This window comes from Macrosteles quadrilineatus, unplaced genomic scaffold, assembly GCF_028750875.1.
Source record: "Macrosteles quadrilineatus isolate MER2022 unplaced genomic scaffold, UCM_ALF_1.0 Scaffold_6__1_contigs__length_79288215, whole genome shotgun sequence".
Classification (NCBI taxonomy): Eukaryota; Metazoa; Arthropoda; class Insecta; order Hemiptera; family Cicadellidae; genus Macrosteles; species Macrosteles quadrilineatus.
Window position 1 is genome coordinate 55,505,218 of NW_026542599.1, and position 27,294 is coordinate 55,532,511.

General features: G+C 34.4%; 1 protein-coding gene across 2 annotated transcripts in view; it reads left to right on the top strand.

Moving 5' to 3' along the window:
* Window positions 1-13,261: 13,261 nt before the first annotated feature.
* LOC128997245 (uncharacterized) overlaps window positions 13,262-27,294 on the top strand; it is a 168,124-nt gene continuing 154,091 nt past the window's right edge. Inside the window, exons 1-5 of one of the 2 annotated variants that reach the window (XM_054422857.1) lie at window positions 13,262-13,329; window positions 19,123-19,159; window positions 22,405-22,757; window positions 23,702-23,735; window positions 26,165-26,487. In XM_054422857.1, coding sequence (XP_054278832.1) covers window positions 13,279-13,329; window positions 19,123-19,159; window positions 22,405-22,757; window positions 23,702-23,735; window positions 26,165-26,487 — 798 coding nt within the window. In that variant the 5' untranslated portion in view covers window positions 13,262-13,278. The remainder of the gene's footprint in view (window positions 13,330-19,122; window positions 19,160-22,404; window positions 22,758-23,701; window positions 23,736-26,164; window positions 26,488-27,294) is intronic. The other variant, XM_054422858.1, reaches the window with a different exon arrangement.

Below are 27,294 nucleotides of genomic sequence, written 5' to 3' on the forward strand. Positions count from 1 at the left end.
GTTTAAAATGCGTTTCCTTGTGTGATTTCAATATCTTATATTATAAATACATACGATAAGTATCAGTACAAATATCGTAGCTTTAATTTACTATAGTAAAACTTTTCGTCATTGATGTAGGTAGGTTACATTCGACAATATTCAACAATAACAACAACAACAATATTCAATCAATTTCACTTTCGTTCCCCCGTGACACGCTACCACCCGGTTTCCCTAAGATCGGACAGATACACAACCGGTTGTGTTCTACCGTCTCCGTGTAACGTGTAACCGGTTATGTCGACGTGACGTGTAAGGTGATCAGCTGACAGACACTACATCCTCGTTAAGAATTAATTGGGATTAATTGGACAGGAATAACTTATCTTGCATCTCGCGGCTAGTTTATAGTTTACCAAGTTGGGTTTAAGATTTACCATTCCGTTAAAAGTATAAATTTATTTTTTTGTTTCATAAATTGTAAGAGAGGAGATTATTCATTCCTTGATTTCTTTGTTTTCCTTGGTTTTGCGAAACGATTTGGGCAACTAACAACTGGTGTGATTGTGAAAGTTTGTTAAACACCGCTGGTGACGAGAAAAATACTAAGAAAAACATTCTATTTATATATTAAATATGTAGCTTTGATTAAACATACTACCACCACAGACAATAGACCATTATGGTATTTCTTTTGTCTATGCTACCACCTATGCACTGATTCGGATAGTTTAGTTCGGATTCCACTATAAACTTTAAAAGGGAACTCCCTTTAATTAACAGTACTGTCTAAGAAAGAGGTCGGCCTTTACAGTTACTAGATACAAGATCGCGCCACTCATCCTACACTTATCTCCATTCATACTTGACTTAATATGACTACCTTCGTATGGTCACCATTTCAGTTAAAAGTATTAAAATACTTTTTAGGTTTATCATAATTATTTATCTGCTCTAAATGCAATTTCAAAGTCAATGGCTGTAGCTAATAATTATTGGCCAATAAAAATCTCAGCTTAGTCAATTGAGGCTTTGGCTGACTGGGCTGTGATAAAATACCCTAATTATTGTTATATACCGAATTTTTTATCAACAAATGTAAAAGGCTGATTGCAAACTATCGCATTTTTGTATTTCCATTAACTATAGAGAGAAATTAAGAACATAGCGAACTAAATGAGCAATGTACTGTGGCAGATTTTTAGTATTTGTTCAATTGCTGTCCAGACAAATCACATTGAGAAACCATCCATCTTCATAATACTGACATTGAATGACATTTGGAAACGACACCAGGGACACACCAACAAATAGTTATTAAGTAAACAGTGAAGTTGCATCTTTCCGACAGTTGGGGATAGTTGTAAGTTAGATTATTGTATAGTTGTACTTTGATTATTCCGACTGTATTTGTAACAGGAAAGTATGGTGAATGTCATTCCTGAAATTTGACAATTCGTTTGAAAAACTGACGTTTCAAGCTGGGTTCAGCCGTTTTTTGATCGTTGTGATTTTAATAAATAGTCCTGGTTGGAGTATAAGCTAACCTCAGTCATAGTCATGAGAAATCAACATAAGACTGAATCTCACACATTTAACTCTCGTATTAAGTTTATATTGCAGTTTACACATTAGTAGGTCTAGAATTTCTATCTCAGTGAGAAAGTGACAATTTGGGAACCCAAATATCGTATTATCAAAGTAGTTACCGGTAATCTAGTTTTTTTTGTGCATAAAAATTACCAAATATGTGTGAAGGGATAATCACAAAGATGGTTACGCAAATAAAATTTTCTAAAAAAAGTTTCCAAAACAATGTGTATTTTTGTAACGAATGGCTTTCACAGTCCCATGCCATGAAAAATTAAAACCGAATTCTAAGGGGATGGTATGTCTTAAATAACAGTAAAATGTCACAATATATGCCTAATATTATCAAGTATGATATACAAAGAAATATTTGACACAATTTTGAAAATTGTTTTAATAGGCTATCTACGTCTACGGTTATGTTGAAGTTAAGTCTCTCACCAAAAGTACCCTAAAGTATCTGGTAAGTAGCTGATGTTAGAAACTAGCTCAACCATTTACAGACTCTTGTCTTGTTGATGTGAAAATATTATTATTTCCAAAGATCCAAAACTGTTACTCTACTTTTGCAACATCCTGCATTTAGTCCAAAATACTGTGGTTTTTAATGACAAGCCTCTATTTATCTAAAAAGATAACGATACGATGAATGGTAGTTTCAAGTACAACTCTAACAATCCCTGAACATCTTCCTGTTATGTCACTAGTAAGTATATCATTAGAACGAATGACCCCACTCTTGTGATATATGGAACGACAGGAGAGTAGTCAGAAATAAATCTTTCACTCAAGGACACCGGCTCCTTTCCCTAGCGCCTCTGGAGCGAATGCATGTATAACACACGTCTAAGAGGATGGATCGAAGTGCTTCACAAGGAGTATATCACCATTGACTATACACCTCTACATAGAGGTGTATAGTGTATAGTAGAGGTGTATAGTCAATGATATCACTTTAGTAAATAACATAGACTAAACATATTCCCCTAGAGTTAGTTCTCGTGGATTAAGAAATAACTGGTGATGGCAGGCCAGAGTTATTTAAGTTATTTCGACACTTTATTTCACCGGTCCAATCCAAGTTTTATGAGGTTTCTAGATCTGTTATCTTGGTACGTTTTTCAGGCGAAAAGGTATATCGCTAATTTCAAGATTGGTACAAAAACTGGCTATAGGCCGGGAATACAAGACGAGGCAAAATATCCCCACCACAGCAAACCTGCAGACTAAGCGAATTTCAATTTGCTTGATTGGATTTACACTAAAATATATCCTTAAAAATATCACAAAGTTATTCCTTATTTACAAAGCATTAGATTAACAAGTAATTAGGTTTGCTGCAACAGGGAGGGTTTGAAAGTGTTTTTTTGTGAAATGTTAATACTGTATGTGTAGTTGTATTAAATTAATTTTCCAAATTTGAATAAAATATGTTCATGAACAAGCAAACTACAACAGTTGTTTATTCTCCATAAGAATAACATAGGGACTTGAACTTTCTCCGTAACCATTAGGCTTATAATGATGCCTCTATGTACTACATAATTCGGTTTTAAACTCTATAAAATGGTTTGGAAAGTTTTTATGTTTTAAGAGTCAAAAATGGGAAAACCCAATTTTAATCCCATAAACAACATTACCTCCCATGTTCCCATGGTCCGATCATGCTGGTTCACGAACTCATTCGAATAAATGTAGGTTTACACGTTTATAAAAAAATTATCAAAATCGGATAATTGCTTATCGATATAACGGTCACACAAACACATATATGAATTTGAACGGACGGTGTTTTTGTCTCTAGGGACCTCAAAACGATAAAGAAAATCGGTCCCGGGTCCAGGTCTTACCATTAGTACTACGGTAATAGCGTATTCCCTATATGGGAAATTTGCTAAAAGAGTTAACTTCAGTCATATTATTTTCAATTAGTTGATCATAGCAGTCATAGATAACGCATTAACTTTAATATGGTAATACGTTGACTACTTTTAACCCGTATTTACAAAAAAAAAAAAAAAAAACATGTAAATGAATAACCTACTTAACTAAATTTTGTCTGTAGTCCGAGGTTAAGATGTTACACATACATTGGTTACAATGTTTAATACAAGGCGGTTATAAAGTTCTCTCCCCCGCTTCACTTTTTTACATTATGTATAGAGTTATTTCCAACTATGGGATTCATTGTTACGCACACTTTTGAGGTACCTAGTTAAAACAGCCATGTAATTTGCCTAGTAAAACAAAACACACTCTCCAAAAACAATGATGCAATCAAAATTCAAAAGGGTTGTACTGTTTTTAAGATAGGGGTCTTAGGTAAAATACGTGGACATAAAAAAACTTAATGGGAAGCTAGTCAATGCAATATGTCAAATAACACCTACTCTCTATTCTGAATACTGTGGTACAATCTAAACTCAAAAGTGCTATACCTTATAGTCTGTGGTCAATATGTCTGAAGGTCAATAAAGAATTTTCTCTTTCACGATACTGTATCCACATTCTCAGTTGTTACACTGCTCACTTCTTATGTGATTCAATCTAAATTTCCCGTGTATTTATACACCTACATTCACCTAAATAGCTACTACGCATCGATGTTTATCGTAACTCTGACAAAACACCGTAAATCAGATCTTTCAACCGCGTACGTTGGCGTATCAAGAATATCTCTGTTTACAAACAAACCGGACTGAGATAACGGGTTGTCTTATCTCACAATGTATCTTTAGTAATTAAATGTATGTCTGTCTAGACTGATATAAATTGTAGAACACAATGAACGCTGTCTATCAGATCTATTTAGGACTTGCCTACTTAGTGACTGGGGCTGGCGTAGCCTACGGGCGTCTACGTACAGACTGATGCTTGGAATTATCAGGGCGTACAAGCTTGTATCCTGAGGGACATACCTTAGATTACGTAATGATTAAGTGAAATGAGATATTTAAGTAATTAATTAAAGTAAACCTTGTAACGAACAGATAATAATAGTACCATTCTTTATTGCTTTTAAAATGTTTACATTGTATAGCAAACGCCATTCGTCTAAATAGTCTTTGATAATACACTTTAGCGAACATAAAATATTTATTCAAATAACAGTTTGTATAACAATTTACAACTGCTAACACTAAAAGTAGGCTCAACTGTATGATTTGGTGAGGTTGAAGATGGAAACTATTTGATAGTTACTATTCTTCTTTATTTCATATATTGATTCTAAGCTAAAAAATAATCTACTACCGGTTTAGCGTTTTTATGTTTTTTTTTATTGCTCTTTTCATTTGAAGTTTTAAGAGCTTCATATATTCCTCTGCATTCTCCTCGTAACACAGAGTTCAAAGATTCCTTTCTTTAGCTTTTTAGTCTCCAGAAGTTTTTCCGAAAGGTTGTTTTCTTCTTGGAGCTGCGTTAGGTTTTCTTAAATCATTATTTACTGTTATGGACGCATCTAGTTTATTTAGAATACCAATCACTTTGCCATTTACAAGTTCTCCGTTTAGATTTTTTAGGTCATTCTCCACTTGACGTAGTAGGTTTCCCCTCGGCGCGTCTTAGTTCCCGTTATTTCCGTAGACCCTACAAGCCTCTCTTCCGCAATGTACAGAACAGATGTGTGTTGCGGGCCTACCCTACTGTCATTTGCAGGCGCAGGGATATACAGCTTAGTTCTAGAATCGCCGCTGTATTGCGCGGGCATGCACTTTTACAACTCCCGCACAGAAAACCGCCAAATTGCTCAATTTCCTTAGACTAGATCTGATGTACCTGAAGCACGCATTCGTGTTATTGAGGGTCGTAGGAAAGTCAAGTATGGCTTATTCTAAAGGAGACATCGTTATTTATTTTTAGTATGATTTAACAAAAATCAGCTGTTCATTGTTGTGAGCACGCTTGAATTTTCAAAACATAAACAAACCTCACAGTTGCATTATGAATGTGCAGTTAAAAGCACAGTGCCTCGAGTGGTTCATTGAGACTAAATCAGTGGTTAAAGTACAAAGAAGATTTCGGACTGTATACAATGTAAATCCACCATCCAAAAACAGTATCCAGCGATGGTACAAGCAGTTTAAGGATTCTGGAAACATCGGCCATAAAAAAAGGTTACGATAGGCCTTGACTGTCAAATGAAGCTGTTGACAGCATTTGAGATGCATATCTTCAAAGCCCAAGAAAGTAACTTCGAACTGCTGAACGTGAGTTAAATGTATCTAGATCTAGTATTCACAGAGTTCTTCACAAGATATTACACTTTAGAGCATACAAACTTCTAGTTTTGCAAGAGTTGAAACCAAATGACAAACAGCTTCGTAAAGATTTTGCGATTAATGAGTTGTATAACGTTGCTGAAGACGGCCAGTTTTTGAAAAGAATATTTTTCTGATGAAACAACTTTCCACAATTCCGGAAACGTAAACAAACATAATGTGAGGATTTGGGGTTCACAAAGACCGCATTTTGTTCGTGAACATGTAATAGACGGTCCCAAAGTGAACGTCTGGTGGTGCATTGCTTATGACACGTTAATAGGCCCTTTTTTATTTCATGAGCAAACAGTTACTGGAAACGTGTACCTCGACATAATGGAGAACTATGCCTATCCTCAATTAGAGGCTTTACAACCAAACGTGATATTCCAGCAAGATGGTGCTCCTCCGAACTGGACATTATTTGTGAGGGAGTCACTGGATGAAACCTTCCCAGACAGTTGGATTGGTCGCGGCGGTCCCATACGGTGGCCTCCTAGATCTCCAGACATTACGCCTTGTCATTTTTTTGTATGGGGATTTGTGAAAGATCAAGTGTATAACTTGCCGATCTCAAACTTAGATGAACTCAAAGCAAAGATAAGGGAAGCCTTTGTAAAAATATCCAATGAAACGTGACACAATGTGTGGTCTGAGGTTGAACACCGCCTTGACTTTCTCCGAGCGAACAACGGAGAACATGTAGAGGTTAGGCGGTGAAATCATGTTAGAAAAAACTTAGAATGTTAAGAAATAAAATGTATATAAAGTTAACTATTTATCTTTAAGAATAAAGTGGCCATGTCAGTTTACTTTTGTTCCATTCTTTTTGGGACACCCGCTATATCCACAAATTACAAAAGGTTTTCTGTCACTATAAGAATAACATGATAATTTTAAATGTACAGTTGTTGGAATGTCCTCCGTAGCCTTTACTTGTAAAACAGTGTTTCAATATACAATATTGCTTGTATTTAAGCTCTACAGGACGGTTGCACAACAAATTGAATACTCCTATGTTTTAAGGGTTCAAATTTAAAAAACCCAAATTTTGAAGACTTCCATTACCTTATAACACCACCTACCTCAATAACTTTTATCTAGAAGCACACACATTCGTGACAAATTTTGCCAAATTGAACTAAAATTACTTGAGTTATCGTCTCCACGGACACATACAGTATAGAATTTAAACGAATAGGGTTTTTTGCCTCTGGTAACATCAAAATAAAAATGTAAATCGTTCCTAGGTGTTTCCATGTCGCTCCACTAAGCTAAAGAAGAAAGCAGAACTTTGAATACAGCTCACTCTGTGAGTGGATTATTTAACTATACTATCGCTACAGCTCGCTGATCTACATATGCAGTTGGGTTTTTACTTCAATATCTAAAAGACAGATCATTAATCAAGTGATATGAGTTAGCGCAATTTTAACAACAACTACACAGCTGGCAGCAGCCAATACGGTGCGAGCACGTTTAGTACTAGCCTCGCTTATTTGTGAGAACTGTGACACCCTGGCTAAAACGGTTCGAGGCTAAAAACATACAAGTGTTACAACATTAACCATGCGGTGTAATTTAAAATGAAAGATGATCAATTTAAATAGAAAGATGATTCTTTACTAAATATACCTCTCTTTTGAACCAACATAGTTCAACAAAAAACAACAAATAAACAAGAATTTAATAGAATTAAACCGAGGGGGAAGGGGTAAAATTGTTTAAAGAACACATTGTAAGGAGTCAAAACCCCTTTGATTTTATTTAATTATTTGACGGAATGGCATAAATACCACCTTTTGCCTAAATAATAATGAATAACAAATATTAACAATAGTTATACAATAATAACAATAATAATAGCAATAGTAGTAATGACAATGAAGAACAATAAAGAACAATATTATTAACAAGCTGTATGAGATGAGTCATTATGTAACTAAACATCAAACCATGGATAACATCAATTCAATCCTTACAAGTATGTCAATGCAAATCATAATATAATTAAATACAATACGATACAAATCAAATGAATAGACAAATGGAGTATCAGAACAATTTAACAAACAACAAGTAAGATGCATGGTCAAAATTGTAACATTCATTGGTGTTAGTGCATAGAGTATGTAGACAGGTCTTCACTCATCTAGGGGGAGCGAGCTGATCAATATTTAAGAAGTTGTCGCACTGCAGCTGAAGCCATCAATTTCAGGAGCTAGAGAGTTACCCAGAGCTTGTATGCGAGCAATGGTACTGTAATGCTCATATAACCTAGCATGGAGAGACGTAGCAAACAGCTTCCTCGATCTGGTAACCGCAGGGACAATGGACACTTACTCGCTGGAGTAGCTCCGGGTAGAGAATCTCGCCATTGACCAAACTATGTGGGAACATGAGATCGAAAATTTTCTTTCTTGTTACCAGCGGGCAAAGATCCATGTCAGCAGTCAAGGCACTCATTAGAACATCTTAGTGGTACATCTCATTAGAACATCTCGTTACATCTCATTATAATCGTTGTGGTATGACAGTTGAAGGCCCACCAGGCAAATAAGCCGAGATTATATGGACTGGAGCCTTTCATGGGGATAACGTTGGTAGGGTGTCCACACTACAGAGAGCACTCGAGAAGGGATCTGACAAGGTGACAATAGAGGGTTTTCATTGCGAAGAGAGACAAAAAGAGACTTGAGTACGTGGGTCTTTGAGCCCAAAGAAGCAGTGCACATAACACCCAGATCCTTCATCTCATACACTCTATCAAGGTTGTGCGCAAGCTGTAGTTGTAGAATACGGTAACCTCAGTCCTGTGAAAAGTCATGATAAGGCATTTTGAAATGTTTAGGGACATAGTCATAACCATATACTTACTATAAAAACTAAATAAGACGTTACAGTTTAGTACGTGCGTCTAGATGGGTAGTATCCAAGCTCGAAAAACCATCTCTACACAGCTGAAAGACTATCCTAGAGCTCACAGAAGTCATTGATAAATGCGATGGCTGAATACAACTTTATGTCGTCTGTGAACATTGACATGGATGACTCTAGAGATGTCGTTACTGTAATGAATATATGAAATAGGACTGATATGTGAGTCCTATGGTACACCCGATGTGGCAGAGATCAATATAGAGGAACATGAAGTAAAATGCACCATCAGTTTCCGGTCACTGAGGTAAGATGAAAACCAATCTTAGCATGAGCTGACAGTTTAGCAAGCAAGTGAGGGGGCTGACCCTGTCAAAAGCATTGAAAAAGTCAAGAAATATCGTGTTCCCTGCATGAAATTGGGGAACGAAGAAATTATGTCGGAGTAAAACATGATCAAGTTTGTCATAGACGATCTACTCTGTGGAGTAGTGGGAAAATCTAAACAGGACTAGAATCTTGAAGACCTTCGACATCACCAACTGGATAGCAATTGGCCTGTAGTTGATCACCTCGGAGATCGAGCCAGATTTGTGTATTAGGACAAGTCAGCTCATCTAAAAATACGAGGTAAGAGAGAGAGTATTTCAGAATATTTGGAGGAATCGAGTCTGGCCCACAACTCAGTTGCACCAAGGCTCAGAAGTCTCTTAATCACTTCTTTCTCTGTAAAGACACAGGATGATATGACAGTGCATGAGTCTTGGTACCCAGGTTGGGAAGGTTGATGTTGGGAATCAGAAAAAACCTAGGAAAATAAGTCCGCAATTAATTCACATTTCTCCACATCGCTCGTCAGCTTCCATTTTTTACAGGGTTTTTTTCAATATACACGTTTTTATAACATGGACAAAGCTTGATGGGTAAGAGTCAACTTTAAAGGGATGCAATGAGAAGGTGGGTGGAGGACTATAGGACTATAGGGAGTGCGAAGTTCTAACCATTGAAGCTCCAGCATAATATTCTCAAGATTGCATTACCTGAAGTAAGTGACGAGTAAGGGTCTTGTACTTGAGGTATCAGCAGAGAGCAGGCAAATGCTAAGGGCTTGGCGATGACAGTCTTTAGTTATTAGTGTATCCATTTCCTGAAAACAACACGGCCAGGCTCGTGTAAAATTACATAAAGGATTACACTGTGTAAGTTCCTGGAATTGTTAGCTTGATTTAGATTATGAGATGAGACCAGGTCACCTAAGGTACTAGCAGTGCAGGGCCTTGAGGTGTTAAGAGGTAGATTGTCCTAGTCTACTGCAGGTTGGTTTCAATCGCCGATCAAGAGTATGTTGGTGTAGGAATCAAGAACAACATCCTCCTCGAATAGACCTCATAACGACGCACTAACTATGCTGTGCTAGTGTGTACTACTTAATTGTGGGAGTAAAACAAAAAAATTAAAACTTACAGTTCAGTACTTCTTGTGTTTTGAAAAAGTCTTTCTTCGTATCTTTACCGTCTTGGCTCGCTGTTTCGCTGCCATGGCCCTCAGCTTCCGTAAGCACATTATATCGGCAGCACACCTTCTAGAGAACTGACTTACTCCAGGGCTCCTAGCATCTTAACCCCTTCCGAGTGTGGAATGGAAGGCTTAGGCTCCGGTAGTAAAAGGTTCTGGCGCAAAACTACTGAACCGACTGGGGTTATATTTTACATTAATACAGCTACCATACTAAGAATGCTAATAGGACTATTCACACTTCGATTCTGACTGTGGGCCCTAACCCTTTGTCTTTAAAAGTTCTGAGGTGAGGATTTTAAAAGCATAATATTGATTGGTCTCCATCACAATGTTTACATTTGCTTTGGTAATTCAATGTAAACAAGAACAACTGCTAACTTGCGTATTTCAGACAGCTGATCCAAAAAATTAAATACATTACAACTATGTGGTAGTTTATCTTATACTAAATAACTTTTGCAAAGCTTATGACAGCTAGCCTGGCCAAACTACTGGACCGAATTATTACACGTGGTTGTACCAAATGATAGATAGTTTGCTGTAGATGTGCAGAATCCCTTTATAAATTAAAATGGGCAAAAAATAAGCAGAAAATGAATTAAAAATTGAAAAAAATATTACCTTATGGGATGCCATGTTGGGGACTAAATATCAACAAATATAAACAGAAATTAAAACAAAATGAAGAAATTCCAATCACATGTTTTATTTACAGCGCGGGGTGAAAATAGATAAGTTTGCAAGATACTTACTTTTGGCCGAGTTTTCGACCATGGGGCGAGCTCTCATTTAATCTAAAACTTTATTATTAGATTATTTATTCTAAAACTATGGTAATGGTTATAGAAATAAAAAAAAATCTATGACTCTACATAGAAACATAGAAGCTTTATAAATAATGAGTTTGCTGAATCAACTCTGGCTCTTCGATTTTATAAAGTCTCTAAGTTGATATAGTTTCATAGAAACAATATAAACATTACTATGTATAGATGTGTTGTTTTGTATGAATTTGGAGGCAATTTTTTTTTTTAAATTCGAACTACTTAACATGACGTGTTGAATTGACTAAACTTAACTTGCACTTCACACTGACTTTTTCTAAAATCAATTAGATATCTGTTACTATGTTTACCATTAGGTAAGTGTGAAAATATAAAGGTAATGGACTATGGAATTGATTAAAAGAACTGGTTTCTATATTATGTTGTTCGTTGATATTTTAGTAGAGTAGAATCAGAGATGCAATGAAACATATACTGCTACTGTATTTACTATCGCATTTTTAGTCCTTGATGTTTTGATAATGATATTAGTTTTATCCGTCGTCTTTAAATCAATTATTTACAACTATTTATAGTATATACAGGGTATAGGCAGTGAAACGGCACGATTATGAAAAATCACAAATAATTCTTTAGAAAAAAGGGATAGTTGCTTTGATATAAATCCTAAGTATGAGAGAAAATTAATGTTTCACTTAAAAAATTAATTAAATTTTTTCATACAATGTCAGTAGAATGGCGTACTTGGTTTTGCACACAATGTTGAATTATGAATTGAAATCAGCCTATGACATTTTTAAGCGTTTGCATAACGTCTGCAATAGTTTTACAGCGCTTTGTCGTGCCAGCAGTGGCTTGATAGTTCACCAAAAGGAGGGTAGCTTTCCTTGATGGCACGGGAGCCCGCGGAAAATGCGCTGAGCACAAACCATAATATCCACGTTTTTTGTAATATGCCTTTACAGCAAATGCGTGTTGTGCCCTCGTCTAACGTTCCCTGGCTACTGAAATTTCCACTTGTCTAGAAACCTATGGTAATTTCCCCCGTACTCTTATTATAGCTGTACCCCAATTCCTTGTCAGCTGGCTTTGGAATCGTCCCATTTCACTGCCTCACTCTTTACATAGTTTCCTTAATGATTTAATATACTCTTGATAAGGTACAACAATTTTTCTATAGCTTAAAACAGCTGATGTTAGTGTTACTAATGTTTTATTGTGAGTGGAAATGGAAGGATTTGTGATTTAATTGAAAAAGAATGACCTAAACAAGATTTTTCATTGAAATTTAATAACAATTAGTAGTTTTGAGACTTCAAATTAAAATTTATAGTGTCAAAAATAAAGAAAAACATGGGTAAAAAAAGGGAGATGAAGGTAAATTATGTGTGTGATTGTTATTCGAAAGTTTGGTAAGTTTTTTCATATCAGCCTACACAAGATTTAAAACTAATCAAAAACAAAATGGCGGTTTCCACTTTTTAACAGATTTAAAATCCATAAACGTTTCTATAAAGGCCATAAAGCTTAAATTTTCTTTATGAAAGCGTTGGCGGAGTGTAACTATTTTATACAACGGTTGTAAAGATCGAAATATTTATATTTTGTGTCCTCTTCCCGTTTCAAAGCACGGGTACTACAGCTAGTACTATCTTAATTTCGAATTGTTGTTGCATCATATAATTCAATACCGAATGTAGGCTAATATGTGAGTTTATGTGAGCACAGTAAACCTTCCGTAAAACATCCCACGAGCAGAGTTTAGACAAGCTGTGCAGAATAAATATACCTGAACAAATTTTAATCTTTAGATTATCAATGTGTTACAACCAAGATCAATTTTGATTAAAATGTTTACTAATATGAGGTTTTAAAGTATCTTTTATAACTGTTGAACGATTTATGTTATTGTTTTTTTACCGAGTTAAGCAGTGAGATTCTACAAGATATATATTTATCAATAGATTCAACGCTACTCAAAGGCATCAATAGGAGACTACGACGTTACTAAAAGTTGAGTCTTCCATCGTCAGTTTGTTGCAAAAGCATCTTAGACGAAGGATAAAAAGTATATTTTAGCACTTACAGCGTTAACTTTTGGGGGTTTTCAAGTTTTAAAATTCGTACAAAAATGTTGGTAAAGTAATAAACCCGCTAAAACATTCAAGGCTGATGGTTTGGTCGTAAAATTGGCTGTCAACTTTGAAGAGTTAATTGCCAGATGGTTTTGTGAAACTGTTCAGTTGGAGTCAGGTGAAGATGAAGTCATGATGAAGTCGCTGCTCCTGGTTTTATTGCTAAGACTACTTTCGTTAGGGGTAAGTTCTAATATTTAGGAAAATAAGTAGCTTAAAAAAATTTAATATATTAAAAATAAAAGTAGCAGGCCACAAAGTATTGATATTCTTTAACGAAGTTTAATAGTTAACACAAAATAAGATTGACCGATGTATATCTTACCAATTATGTTATATCGAATTTCCCATGGAGGGAATAGGTTTAACAGTAGGGTTTTTGGCGAGGCCTAGACCTGGGACCGGATTATCTTTTTTTCATTTTTATTACTCCAGAGTCCGAAAACCCAATTCGTTCACGTTCATATAGGGTAGATAGGGAGAAGGCTTTCCAAGCAAAAATGTTGGGTTCCAAAAATCAATGAGTAACCTCTGTGTTTGAAAAACAATGAATAAGTATTATGTCAGTGCCCCCCTCCCCCCAAAGAAAACTACTAGAAGATTCAATGAAATAGTCAGGTTGGGTAGCAGGAAAATACTGTATTTCAGTTCTGGCGGAGAGGCTGTAATTTTGGGTGGTTATGGTTAACAAGTTTCTGAAACTAAAACCGCCCAGACCCCAATTTTTAAGGACCTCGGTCGTCCGTAATGACGTCATCAAAATGGCGGCCGTAAGAGGATGCTGGGTCCCCATGAATTGGCTATAATGACAGAATGCCTGAACCGATTTTCATTAAATTTGGCACACAAGTGCTTGAATAAATTATCTCGGCCTGGGTTGAAAATGGTCAAGTTTCATCAAGTCATTTCAAAATGGCGGCTGTTCAAAACTAAAAAAAATATGAGGAAAATAATTGTGAATTGTTTTATACAGGGTGAGTTTTAAATGAGTTCCCACCCTCCTTTTTTATGCATTTCTTAAGATATCAACTCCGAACCACGTCAGATCATTGTAGAGTAGCAAGTACTTCATTTTGACTGGGTTTAAAATTTTTTGGCCGCCATCTTGGATCCGCCATACTGGGTACAAAGTTATTTTTTCAAACATAAAGGTAGGGTTGTGACCCATCGTTTCAAACAAAACTTTTACGCTGAATACGATGCTGCAATCGGTCTTATAAAATGTTGATCCATTCTAAAGTTATGAGAACTTATTATAACTTTATTTTTAGTCCATTATAACATTGTGCATTTACAAACTAAGGCCATAATCTCAAAATAGTGCTAGATAAAGATAAGTGGACACCACCATTCATTGTTGACCTATTTTCACTCGGTTATGACGGATGTATTTTTTTCAGCCGCCATCTTGGATCCGCCATTTTGAAATGTGATAAATTATTTAAAATATGAAGGTGGTGTTGTGACCCAGCATTTTGAACTACTTTTTTATGCTGAATTCAATGCCGCAATCCGTTTCTCATTGTCATGTTTGGTTTTTGAAATACTGACATTTTAAATACAAATAATTGTAATATTTTATCAAGAAAGGTTGATAACAAAAAACGGATAGAGTAATCTATCATCTAATTTGAGATTATGGCCTTAGTTTGTAAATGCACAATGTTATAATGGACTAAATATAAAGTTATAAAAAGTCTCATAACTTTAGAATGGATCAACAATTTTTTAAATGGATTGCAGCATCGTATAAAGCGTAATAGTCTTGTTTGAAACGGTGGGTCACAACCCTACCTTTACATTTGAAAAAATAACTTTGTATCCAATATGGTGGATCCAAGATGGCGGCCAAAAATTTAAACCCAGTCAAAATGAAGTACTTGCTACTCTACAATGATTTGACGTGGTTCGGAGTTGATATCTTAAGAAATGTATAAAAAAGTAGGTTGGGAACTCATTTAAAACTCACCCTGTATAAAACAGTTCACAATTAATTATTTTCCTCGTATTTTTAGCGAATTTCCCTATAGGGAAGTAACTATTACCGTAGGTGGCACGGTAAGACCTAGACCCGGGACCGATTTACTTTTTCATTTTGATGTCCCCAGAGGCCAAAAACACTATTCGTTCAAATTTTTATATATGTATATATATATATATATATACGTCCGTGAACGCGATAACTTGAGTAATTTTTGTCCGATTTTGATGAAATTTGGTTTAAAGGTGTAAAGCAGGATAAACTTGAATGAGTTCGCGAACCAGCACGATCGGACCATGGGAACGGGGCTTTATGGGGGGTTTTATGGGGTAAAAATTGGTTTTTCTCACTTTTGACCCTCAAAACACAAAATTTCCCAATTTCTCTTTAGACCTTTTTAAAGAGCTTAAAAAAACAAATAATTTAGTATATAAAAGTATTTTTGTTCGATTATTAGCACCGGAGAAAATTAAAAAAAATTGTAAATTTAAAATTCCCATGTTATTCTTATGGAGAATATTGTCAAATGTTGTAGTTTGCTTGTTTATGAATATATTTTGATCAAACTTGGCAAATTTATTTATTTTGTACTAAGCTATCAATATTTTACTCAAAAACACACTTTATTAGTTTCGTTGTAGCAGCAAACCTAGGTACTCGTTAAACCTAATGTTATTAAAATATATTTAACTGAAAATCAATTCAGACAAATGGAAATTCGCTTAGTCGGCAGGTTTGCTGTGGCGGGGGTATTTTTAGTTTTGAACAGCCGCCATTTTGAAATGACTCTGATGAAACTTGACCGTTTTCAATCCAGGCCGAGATAATGTATTCAAGCACTTGTGTGCCAAATTTCATGAAAATCGGTTCAGGCATTCGGTCGTTATAGCCAATTCATGGGGACCCAGCATCCTCGTACGGCCGCCATTTTTATGACGTCATTACGGACGACCGAGGTCCTTAAAAATTGGGGTCTGGGCGGTTTTAGGTTCAGAAACTTGTATACTATAACCACCTAAAATTGCAGCCTCTCCGCCAGAACTGAAATATTCTGCCACTATATGCTGCTATACGACCCCACTAAAAGAATTATCACATTAGAAAGTCTGTTAAAATATCCAAAATATTACTGCTGAATAGATAGATACATCCTATAATCTGAAACAAGCGCATGTACAGAGACAATTTTTTCTGTCCGAGGATTTATTTTTTATTTAATACGGGTTACAGCATTTGGCCACGATAAATCAATTGGAGTTGGACACAATGCTGGGAAAAACTCAGTTTCCGTCCTACAGCCCTTAAAAGTGTCCATTATCCTCAGTACCCTTTTGTAGCTGAAGTTAACAATAACAGCTGATACAGATTATTATTACTGTAATCACGTATTAACAAAAATAACTGTATTGGTTAGCTTGGACTACACTTTTTTAAAGAATAGTTATTTTTTAAGTTTGGTTTATATATATTTATATTATACATAATATATAATATATTTAGGCCCTATATGTATATATTACTCTTAAATGTTTTCAAGGTTTATTTAAAAGAATTTAAGACGCAGAAGACCTAAAAACTAATATTTATAATACGAAAGGGAAAGAAGCTACAATGAATCGTCAGAAAGCTAATTTCGCCTAATTTCGCTAATTTTTTTGTCGGTATTAAATGTATCTCATATCGCCAAATGTCTCAAAACATGTCGCGCATCGAAGACTGAAAGGAGAGAAATAATTTAAGATCCTATATCCGTGCAAAATAATGAACAACATGCCGATTATCTTCAGCAGGAGTGTCGACAAACTGCTGCTTAACGTTTTAAAGAAAATTAGCTGGCTGAAATTTCTAAACCTATGAGTATATTGAGATTGAAGAAGCATTTGGCACCCAAATTGTGACCTGACATTTCGAAGATTTGAAATACCGTACAATCCTTGATCTACTTAACTCTGGAATAAGAGCCAAGGACAAACTCCGAAATTCGTCGGTGTGATCCTGCTCTGGGGATCTACCAAACCAAACCTCTAAAGTCGCCATGTCAGCAGATTTTGGATATTTACAATAGGAACCGTTTGACGTGGCATGAATGCACACGACGTGAGTCCGAACTGATTTCTGTTTATATAAGAGTACAGTTATGAATATTAAAAGGAAACGTCATTACTCAAAGTGCGGTACTGCAAATAACTAAATGCTATAATCTATGAAACGCGTGTAATTAAACACACATTACATAGATGTTATTTTAGCGATTAAATGTTTTTGGTTTGTAATAAAAATATTTTTTCCTACAATCACCCGACAAAGTTGGCTTCCTTGTATTGTTTATAGTACAGAAACCTGCTAATTTCTGCATATTTATACTTCATCGTAAGGTTTATTTTTTGTCGTACGGTTTCATCAGGATTCCAACGAAACAACACAAAACAGCGTGGTTCTATTATGCACGTAATACGTGTACGCTTGGAAATAGGTTGGCAACACTTAAAGATAATAATACTATGAGCAGCTGATTGACTATTATAACTACGATTTAAACTGGTATTTCGTGTTTATAATTTCGGTATTTCTGAACTTTCTGGACTTTTCTTTTAAACGTTTTTAAAACATTCCTACGATCTTAATAAACAAGGAAATACCTTTAAAGCATTTTTTTTAGGCGCGGAAACCACTTCAAATTACAAAAACATACGGAACTATATTCTCAAGTCGCGGAGCACATTTCTTGCCGAAGAAAAATAGCGGAGTGATACGGACCAGGTACTACTATCTCTAGGGCACCTATTTGTGTTGAAAGCTGGCAACACAGCTGTAAGCATTGCTCTCGTGTGCAGCAAAGTGCCACTTTGCCCACTAGTTACACAAATAACTATTTCCTACAGTCGGACAAGGTGGGCTTCCTTGCACGGATTATAGTACAGAGAGCTTTACTTTAGCGCATAGTTTTTAATTTGGCGCACACCAGTATTTCAACCAAACAACACAAAACAGCGTACTTTTATTATGCACGTAATCCGTGGGCGCTTGAAAATAAGTAGGCAACACTTAAAAATATATTTCGAAAACATTATACACTAGCCTACGGCTCGTGCATAAACATTTCTCGCGTGTGCAGCAAAGTGCTACTTCGCTCACTAGTTACACAAATAACTATTGTAAATGAACCAATATTTTAGACTGACAGGATAACACTTTTGGTTAATTACACCAAACTAGTATCTACGATATTAGTTTATTAATTTGGTTACTACTGTATCACAAACATGTAATAGTTAGCTTTAGTCAAGGGTTACCGGGGAAACCCCAAGAGTTTTAGGATGTAGTGTTGGTTTATAAACTACGGTTTACCGTAATGAAAACCGGCATCAAACTTGTAGGGAAAAAATGTAACAGAAATCACGTGGTATTGAATTGATGAACTGTTAAATTTCTTGTCAATCCAAGTAATTAACTAGTCCATAAAATTATCATTGTCAAGATTTCAGAATTCAAAGTAAGGCAGTTATTAATTTAATTCCTATCAATGCATCTGATAATCTCAGGTAGTGTGTGCATGTTGTAAATTAGTTAATAGAGCTCATCAAAGCTGGCTTATGGGTGTTCACGGCAACGGACACGATAAGTCCAAGTCTTTGCATCCTGAGCTGTGAGTATGCAATTAGTGATAATTATTTTAATAGTAGCCCAAGTTTAAACAATTATTGGTACTTACGTATTATACGGAGGCCACTTATTTTACAGCGCGCTACGGCGGTTAGGTTAGGTTGGGTTATCATAAGTTTTTATGACTCATCTCGTATAGTTCGATTCATAACGAAACTAGGAAAGTTCTACAAACATATTTATGATAACCCAACTTAACCCAACCGCCGCAGCGCGCTGTAAAATCAGTGGCCTCCGTATAATACGTAAGTACCCAATTATTTTTAAGTTCAAATATAATTTATGTTAATGTAAAGCAAATGTTGAGAGTTGTAAATTTATTGTTGTTTTAGGCTTGGGCTGAAGGAAATTGCAACGAACTTATTACTGGTGAGTTTTTTTTTTAGATATAACGAATATAATAAAATCCGTCTCTTCTTGTATTGACAAAAGGAGAATGTATTGTATCTAGATATTTGATCATGGTAGTTTGTAATATTTCAAATAAAATTACGACCAAATAATTAAAAAAGAAGTAATTTATTGAGTTGAGTAAAGCAAAGGTCATTGGGATCGACTTTAATGCAAACTTTCTAACACATTAACTCAATAAAGGCTGAACATATATCCTAGTCAAACTTACTAAAGTAGGTAGGATAAAATTAAAATACGTTTCGTCTAAACCTTCCAAATATTTGACAAAACAACCTTGGTAAGTAGATGGAATATAGCAGAGACCACACTTGGAGCAGTTTTTCCCCATAAGAATAACATGGGGATAATGTTTAACACTTTTTTAAAGATTCCTGATCTTTTCCTTATATTTATTTCTCTATTTATATAAAACAAATTCGTGTTAGTTACACCACTTATAACTCAAGAACGACGTTCGCTGGATTCGTCTTTGTCTCGATTAACATATAGGCATATTCATTTTCACATTTAACCTTAGGGCTTAGCCCTACTGGACTGTAAAGTTTGTATGTTTAGCTTATGGAGCTATTGGAAGAATGTAAATAAACAAATTAAACAAAGTCAGCTGTATATACAATTTGACAGTTCAAAGAGCAGATGTTAAGAGGTACAGATTCTGCTCCCAAAATTCTTAAGTTTTAATGGTTCTATGAATATGAGAATACGGTAGGTTTATTGGTATATATTTATGGAAGCAGATGGAACATTACAATGTATACATGTTTTGTAATTATTATGGTACCGGTACCTATTTTTAAAAAAATTGAACTGATTTACACGTTATGTTTGGATTAAAATTTTAACTAGATGGTTGTTTTAAAACTAAATGAAAAAAATTATATTTTAAACATTTAGGCTAGGTGACTGACTATTGATACTATTATTTGTTTTTATCCAATTTACAAACTAAATTTCAATTATACTGCCATTTTTTGTCCATACTTATATTTTCTTCTATTATTTACTTCGGATACTAAAAAAACTTGAACTTGAAATGTATGCTATATTGTAAAATCTAAAGCCTTTTTGAACTGTAATTCACGAGTGGTTTAGATTAGACGCCCTGATGAAATGAATTAAAATGAAATGAAAAACAAGTCTTTAGCTTAAAACTCAGATATTTCTAACAATTTTGAGGAAATCATAGGAGCTGTTTTTGAAATCTTTGTGCGCAAACGTTACTCATAGTATAGAATAGATACAATGAATTAAAGAACGAGTAAAAATAAGAACTGGTATGTATTATAATTATTATGTTGTTGATTTCTTATATTACTTTCATTCTCAAAACTCATTATTAGTTATTATTAATAATATTATTATTATTTGTGCAGTATTATACAATTTGATAAAATTTGTACCCTGATTTACGATAATAAGGGTTGTCTTTCTTAAAATGTGTAGTACAAGTTTTCCATTTTTTTTTTTATTTTGCTTACAGTACTGTGATTGTTACATAATGAGCTGCAGGTAATGATTCCATACAAAGGTTCAGTAGGTAGGGTACAACTAGGCCTATCTATTTTATATGAAATCATTATAAATTGTTTTTCCCCTTCAATACAGTCCCCTATGTTGTGCAATTATTTTGTTACCGTTAACTTTTAATATGTGAGTTGTTTAAACTTAAAAGTAAACTTTTATTTGAAAATAAAATCATATGTTACAGAATGTTCATACATGCATCAGTGCCTCATATAGTTTTTACTAGGAAGCCTATAAGTTAGACCAGCTTGAAAGATAGATATTTTTACAAACTAAAAGGTTCAATGAATTTTTGTTCCTGAAATCAAAGGTGGATGTGTAACTATTTTATACAACAGATTTAAACATCAATACTTTCTCTTAACATCCTCCTTGTTGCGAATCACTGTTACAGCAGCTAGTCCCCATATAAATGTTCAACCCTATAAATATTTTCGATCTTCACATATCTCCTATATTTTCAAAACCAATCTAAACAAGCTAATTCTTACATTTTTGACACATGCAGGAGTATATGAAGAAAATTAGGGGGAATAGGAGAAAATGACGTCTATGGGGACGTTTTATCCCATTAAAATAACATTGTGGGTAATTTTTAGCCACTTAAAAAAATCCTGCCCACGGCATATACATCCCCATTCAAATGTTCCATTCTATTTTCCAGCTGTAAAAACATTTCAAACCCATATCAATATTCGTATAAATTTTCAAAATCACCGGCTTGACTACGAGATTTGCACGAGAACTCGGGCGCGCTCCCGATTTGTTAATAGGATCTTTTTTCAATTCTATTACGCTATTACTCTGAACAAAATCGTTGACCTTGGTATTATAATTAGCTATGAACATTAATATTGCTATATTGCCCTTATCAGTTTTGCATAACAAGACGTTGTTTATACATAATTTCTCTTCGATACAACTTAGAGATAATGTCTCCTTCTTATGTATATTAACCGAGTGCGAGATTGATTTTGCATTCTCATGTATACCATATTGTATACCATTTTTTAGTCACTATGAGACGAGCGGAATTGCGGCTATCTTCATCTGGAATGGCTTTAATTGCACATTCACCATTTTGTTTCTAACCTTTATTTGGACATAGTTAGGTTTTATTCCATAACGAAGGCAGTCCTTATTAAACTTTATGTTCGGAATCGTGTTTTGTAGCTTCAGTTTGATGTTATTGTATTGTGTGGCTAATGTTTCTTGTCTAGCATATGAATCAATAGACATTCCACCATGAATAGACATGATTTAGCCCCTGAGATAAATTGATGACTATAATAATAATAATACAATTACCTCGTCACAGCTCTGAAGTTTTCGTATATTACGGCCGTTTTGACATTAAATGCTATCCTCAGATATATATATCCACCAGATATGGCGTCGTCAAACTTTACACACACAAGAAACACGGTAAAAACATTAAAAAAATATAAAACAAGAGACATCGCCTGTCGCGCAGTAGATGACTGATGAGAACGGAAGCTGACTGGACAACTGCTAGTTCGTTCCAGCATGTTCCAGTCATGGCGGTCCGATAGATTCTAAATATAAACAAACTTAACTTTTAAATGGTAAAGTAAAACAGCTGATTGCACGCAATAAGTTTTTGGTTATGTATTAACAGGGCATATAACAAAAACTAATTTCGTGAACATTTTCAGATAAAACAATTTCACTCAAAGGATTTGAAGATGTCAACACGAAAGAAGATTTCAAGATCTTTTCAAATAATATGAATGATGATCCCTACATACTATACCAGTTTACACGTTTCATTGCCATCGTATCAACTAAAAAAGGTCATATCGTTACCGTTAATAAAAGATTGGATATAAAATCAGAATTTTACGCTTTCCTCAATGCACAAAATGACAAAGAATATTTGTCTATTGGAGTCTTGAATGGCAATGGATGGTGTAGATATGATATCTGTACAAGTTGCGATGTACAAGATCGGAAACCAATTATAAACCCGGATACTAGACCAAACGTCGGGTTCTTCAGTTGGTCTAAGGTAGGTGGACCATTTACTATGGTAGATAATACTATAGGTTAGGTGACTTCTGGTCTACCCTCATGCCTAACCCGAATCTAAACGAATCTAAGTATTTGGCTGCATTGGAAAATAGCTTCTAACTAATCATTTTAACATTTTAACTGATTTATATCATCAGCAGATGTTTTACAGGTATATTGCTAAACACACAATCTCAATATTCAATGTAAGTTTGGTATATTACAGCTATGTATAAACAAGCTAAGCGCAAACATTTTTCTAATTTATTGATGGGTTGATAAATTAGTTTCACTCGCAATTGATTACCAAAGTACGAACATTCCTCTTTTCAGGTTTACATGATTTGCTATTGTTTATATTTGGCCTCTATAAGAATGACAAGGGAATGGATTATGGCATGCACACAAACAGAAACACTACAAGCTGGTGGAGCTAACAAAAGACCTTCAATACCTTATAGGTATAGAGCACGAAACTTTGGCCCCGAGTTTCCTGGTTCAAACTCAGACACCCTCCAATGGTTTTAGTAATACAATTATGCCTCGATTCTCTTGACCAGCCTAAGGCAATGTGTAACATTTGTTGCTGTCCAAAGCCTGACGTTAACGGATTTGAAGAGTAAACATAACATCTACGGAAACTGGGGTTTCATGTTTCCACTTAATTAACAGAGCTTACAAGTCCGTATTCAGTAGCACAGAGAGTGACGATTGACATCTAAAATACCTGGTCTTTTCGAATGGCCACATATATCCCATGAATTTCAATTCTAATATCCACATCTCCCATGGCTCCTCAATCTCTGCAATTCCTTTTCATCCAAATTTATCAAAACAAAATACTAATAACATAAATTGTTAATTTTATCTCTGTGGAATAGTAGAAAGCAGAAAAGTATATCCTTATTTTAAGTGATGTTGAAGTAACTTTAATTGTTTCAGCAGTCAAACTCCGTTGCTCCTGGTTATATAACAGGTGAGTTGATATATTACAAAGTGGTTTTGCATGAATGAGATTTTTTTTACAAGTATTTTGCTTACAATATATTCTATAGAACAATAATTAAATTTCATGACAATTTTAACATGGGTTAGGCACACTCCATCAAGTGCACTAACATACAAAACTTATACAATTTTTTAACTAAAAACGATTTGGGAGGTCTATTGGATTAACTTTGAGCGTATATGTAGCTTCACTATTATCGAGGAGGTTAACTGCCAGGAAATTTGGATGGCTTTCTAATTTTTTTTTTTATTTTTAGCTTAGTTTTTTTTCTTCGCTAATATAGGGTAATTTTGTGTCTTGATGAATAACTTTATTTGTGACAAACTTAGGTGCTTATGACATTTTTCTTAGTGTTTTGGAGAGTCAAGAGCTTGGGTCTGCACCAGGTAGCAGTTGGAGATTTTCCGCAGTTAGAACCCCACCTGTTGCTTAACTCATTAAAGAGTTAGGATCGGAGGGGGTTCTCTAGGCAAAGACTAGAGACTAGTTTGGGGGATACGTCTTTGTACAAAACTCACTTCTTTGTTTTACTCATGGGACGTAAGATCTTAAGAAAATAATTATTTGCAATTATTTAACTACTACAGATAATTACATGACTGGGTAGCTGATTGGTTATAGAGCACGCCTGGTAATCGAAATGTCACCGGTTCGATCCTGAGAAACTTAGTAACTTTTAGATGTTTCGAAAATAAACCCAGCTGTCCTGATCACTGGGCGTAAAATAAATGATCCTGGCTAATCAAACAGCTGATCTTAGTCAGTAACAAAACTATCACACATATAATCTTACACCAATCTACTCCCATCCATGACTCATATCCATATACAGTATGGATCTCAAAGTAACCATGGACTTTTGAGAAAACTAAAAGTCATACCCCCATAAACCATATACTTAAAATGTTCGTAATGACGTTAACTTTGCGCAAAATTATCCATTATTTCATAAATTGCCCTTTAATTTAGTAATTCCTTTCTAAAGGGAACTTTTCATATACCTAAGGTTAAAAATACCTCAGCTGCACAAATGTCTTTATATTATTCTTTCAATTTATTACCTTATTAAAATCAGGTGTGATTATTTGTTTGTACTACTGTATTATGTTTTGTTTATTTCTTCAGCTTAACTTAACCAATCAATAGTTTTATTAATAATCATGAAGTCAAACGGGGTAAAGTCCCTGGGTAACAGTTAGTTTGGGTTAAATACGAATCTAAATTATGTTCCCATCTCAATGGTTGATACTGTAATGGTTTGATTATAAATAGTTATTTTTCTTCAGTTCTTATTGTTGTATTGTATTGCAGGCTCATTTGTAATATATATTTTTTGTTAAAAGCAAAAACTTAATGTATTTTGAAAGATGATATAGTAACCTAAAAAAATTTGGGTGTCATTTTTTTCAATCCAAGATGGCGTACAAAATGTCCACTGTTAGGTATCATTTTTAGGTTTTCCTAAATCCCTCTAAAACTATCAGATTGGTGTATACTATACTAAATTAGGAAATTAAAGAAGATTACATTTAGTACAAGAACAGTACATTACATATTTTTTTGTTCAACCATTTACAATATATAATAAATATCTCATGGAAACAATCCTTCCATAAGAAATGCATGTAAATTTTAATTTGAAATAAATGATAAACATGGCACTTAAAAAACAACATATTTGCGTGGAGGAACAACAAACCGGAAAGATTAAATGTCGCACAGCACCTGTTACAAAATGGCTATTTAACAGGATAAATAGAGGATAGTCTATGTATTTTAAGAATTTTAAAAGAATATATAGGAAATGCTAGGGAAAAATTGAAATGAAATTAAAAATTCTTTATTTTACCAGGCAAAGTTAAGGCCACATGGCCTTCTCTTACACTTAACCTGACAAACTTAAATATAAATAATTATTAAAAATACAATGAAAATTATTAATCTAATATAAATATATATATATATTTAACACTTCAAGAACACATTAAACAAAAATTCGATTTAAAAATAGTAATTATTATAAATAGAATATACAAAAGAAATCACGTCCACACTCTCACACGCATACGCACCAGCAATCGCGCAAAGACGCAGAATTGCATATACTTATAAGGGAAATGTAAAAATGGAAATAAGCGGATAGAGTAAATATCGACTCCAGTTGTACGAAATGTATTGGCCGGTATGATGATTGGGGGCCCAATCGATATCGATCACCACGTACCATCTCTTATGAATATTTACCGTCCTGTGTGTAAACAGTATAAGTGTAAATATGTTTTAATATTAGACGTATCTTTTATTTCCTTTCCGTCAATTCAACCCAGAATGAATAACGTATCTTCTTTTAGTGTGTTTAGTGTGTGTACTGAGTTAAATCAAACTTGTTTTTTCAGATGATGAAACGACTGGAATAATTGCAGAGTACGTGAGCGTTGGGAGGCCAAAAATTGTGTTGAGCTGTTACGAAAATTCGCTTAGTCTGCGAACTCCAATAGGACACCGTATAACTACAATCAATACCAGATGTTCCGAAAACTTCATGCAAACACTTACCATTATGACACTAAAACAAAACTTATCTCCTCAGGAGATTTTTCAACTCGGTGTAGAAGGGGAGCATCAGGATTTGTCTTGGATTTACAAAAACAACGATTTTGGCACGGTTGTGTCTTATTTTATGGCAAAGCATCCATCAAGAAACTGTTACTGGAAGAGGGTGAGTCTTTAATTTGTTGGAGAAGAATGGATTTATGAGAATTATGACAATACTGTAGGCTACAATAAAAAATGCATTTTGTGTAGTTTATGTACTATTGTAACTTAGATATTATTGTTCAATGTTAAATTACTCCTAATGTGAAAGTATTAACTTTTTAATGGCTTAGTCTGAGTTCATGAGTATCTCTACGATTTAAACTCATATATTATACCACCACTTTACTCACTAATATTATTGGTACAGATTAAACACACAACCTTAGAAACACACACATAACATAAGGAACACACTTTAAATACAAAATACAAATTGTGAACAACAACATGCAAACAAAGAACAATTAATAAAATAACAATACAACATTCAGCTGTTAAATTATCAACACTTTTTTATATGATTAGATGATGCATACCGGCACAACTAGTGCCACAAATCATAAAAAAATCTAATTTTCATTATTATTTGCAAATCTACATGGATAAAGCTTTTCATTGGCATATTATTAGATAAAATTTGTCAAGTAGAACTGTAGATTTAATTCTACAAAGTTTAACAAAATATCTCTAATTCAGTATTTTCTAACAACTATAAATTAGGAGGTTGCTTAGCCCTTTTACAAATAAATTTTAAATGGTGAGGAAATCAACCTAAGCTGAAAGTGATATTCAGAAAGAAAATAATATTTCCTACAAATTAATCCTATGTATTTCTTGAAAATATGCAATAAAGGCAGTTTAAAGCTGGCCACAAATAGAAGCTTGGAAATAGAAACTTGAATAAAGCCGTTTTAATATATTTTTTATT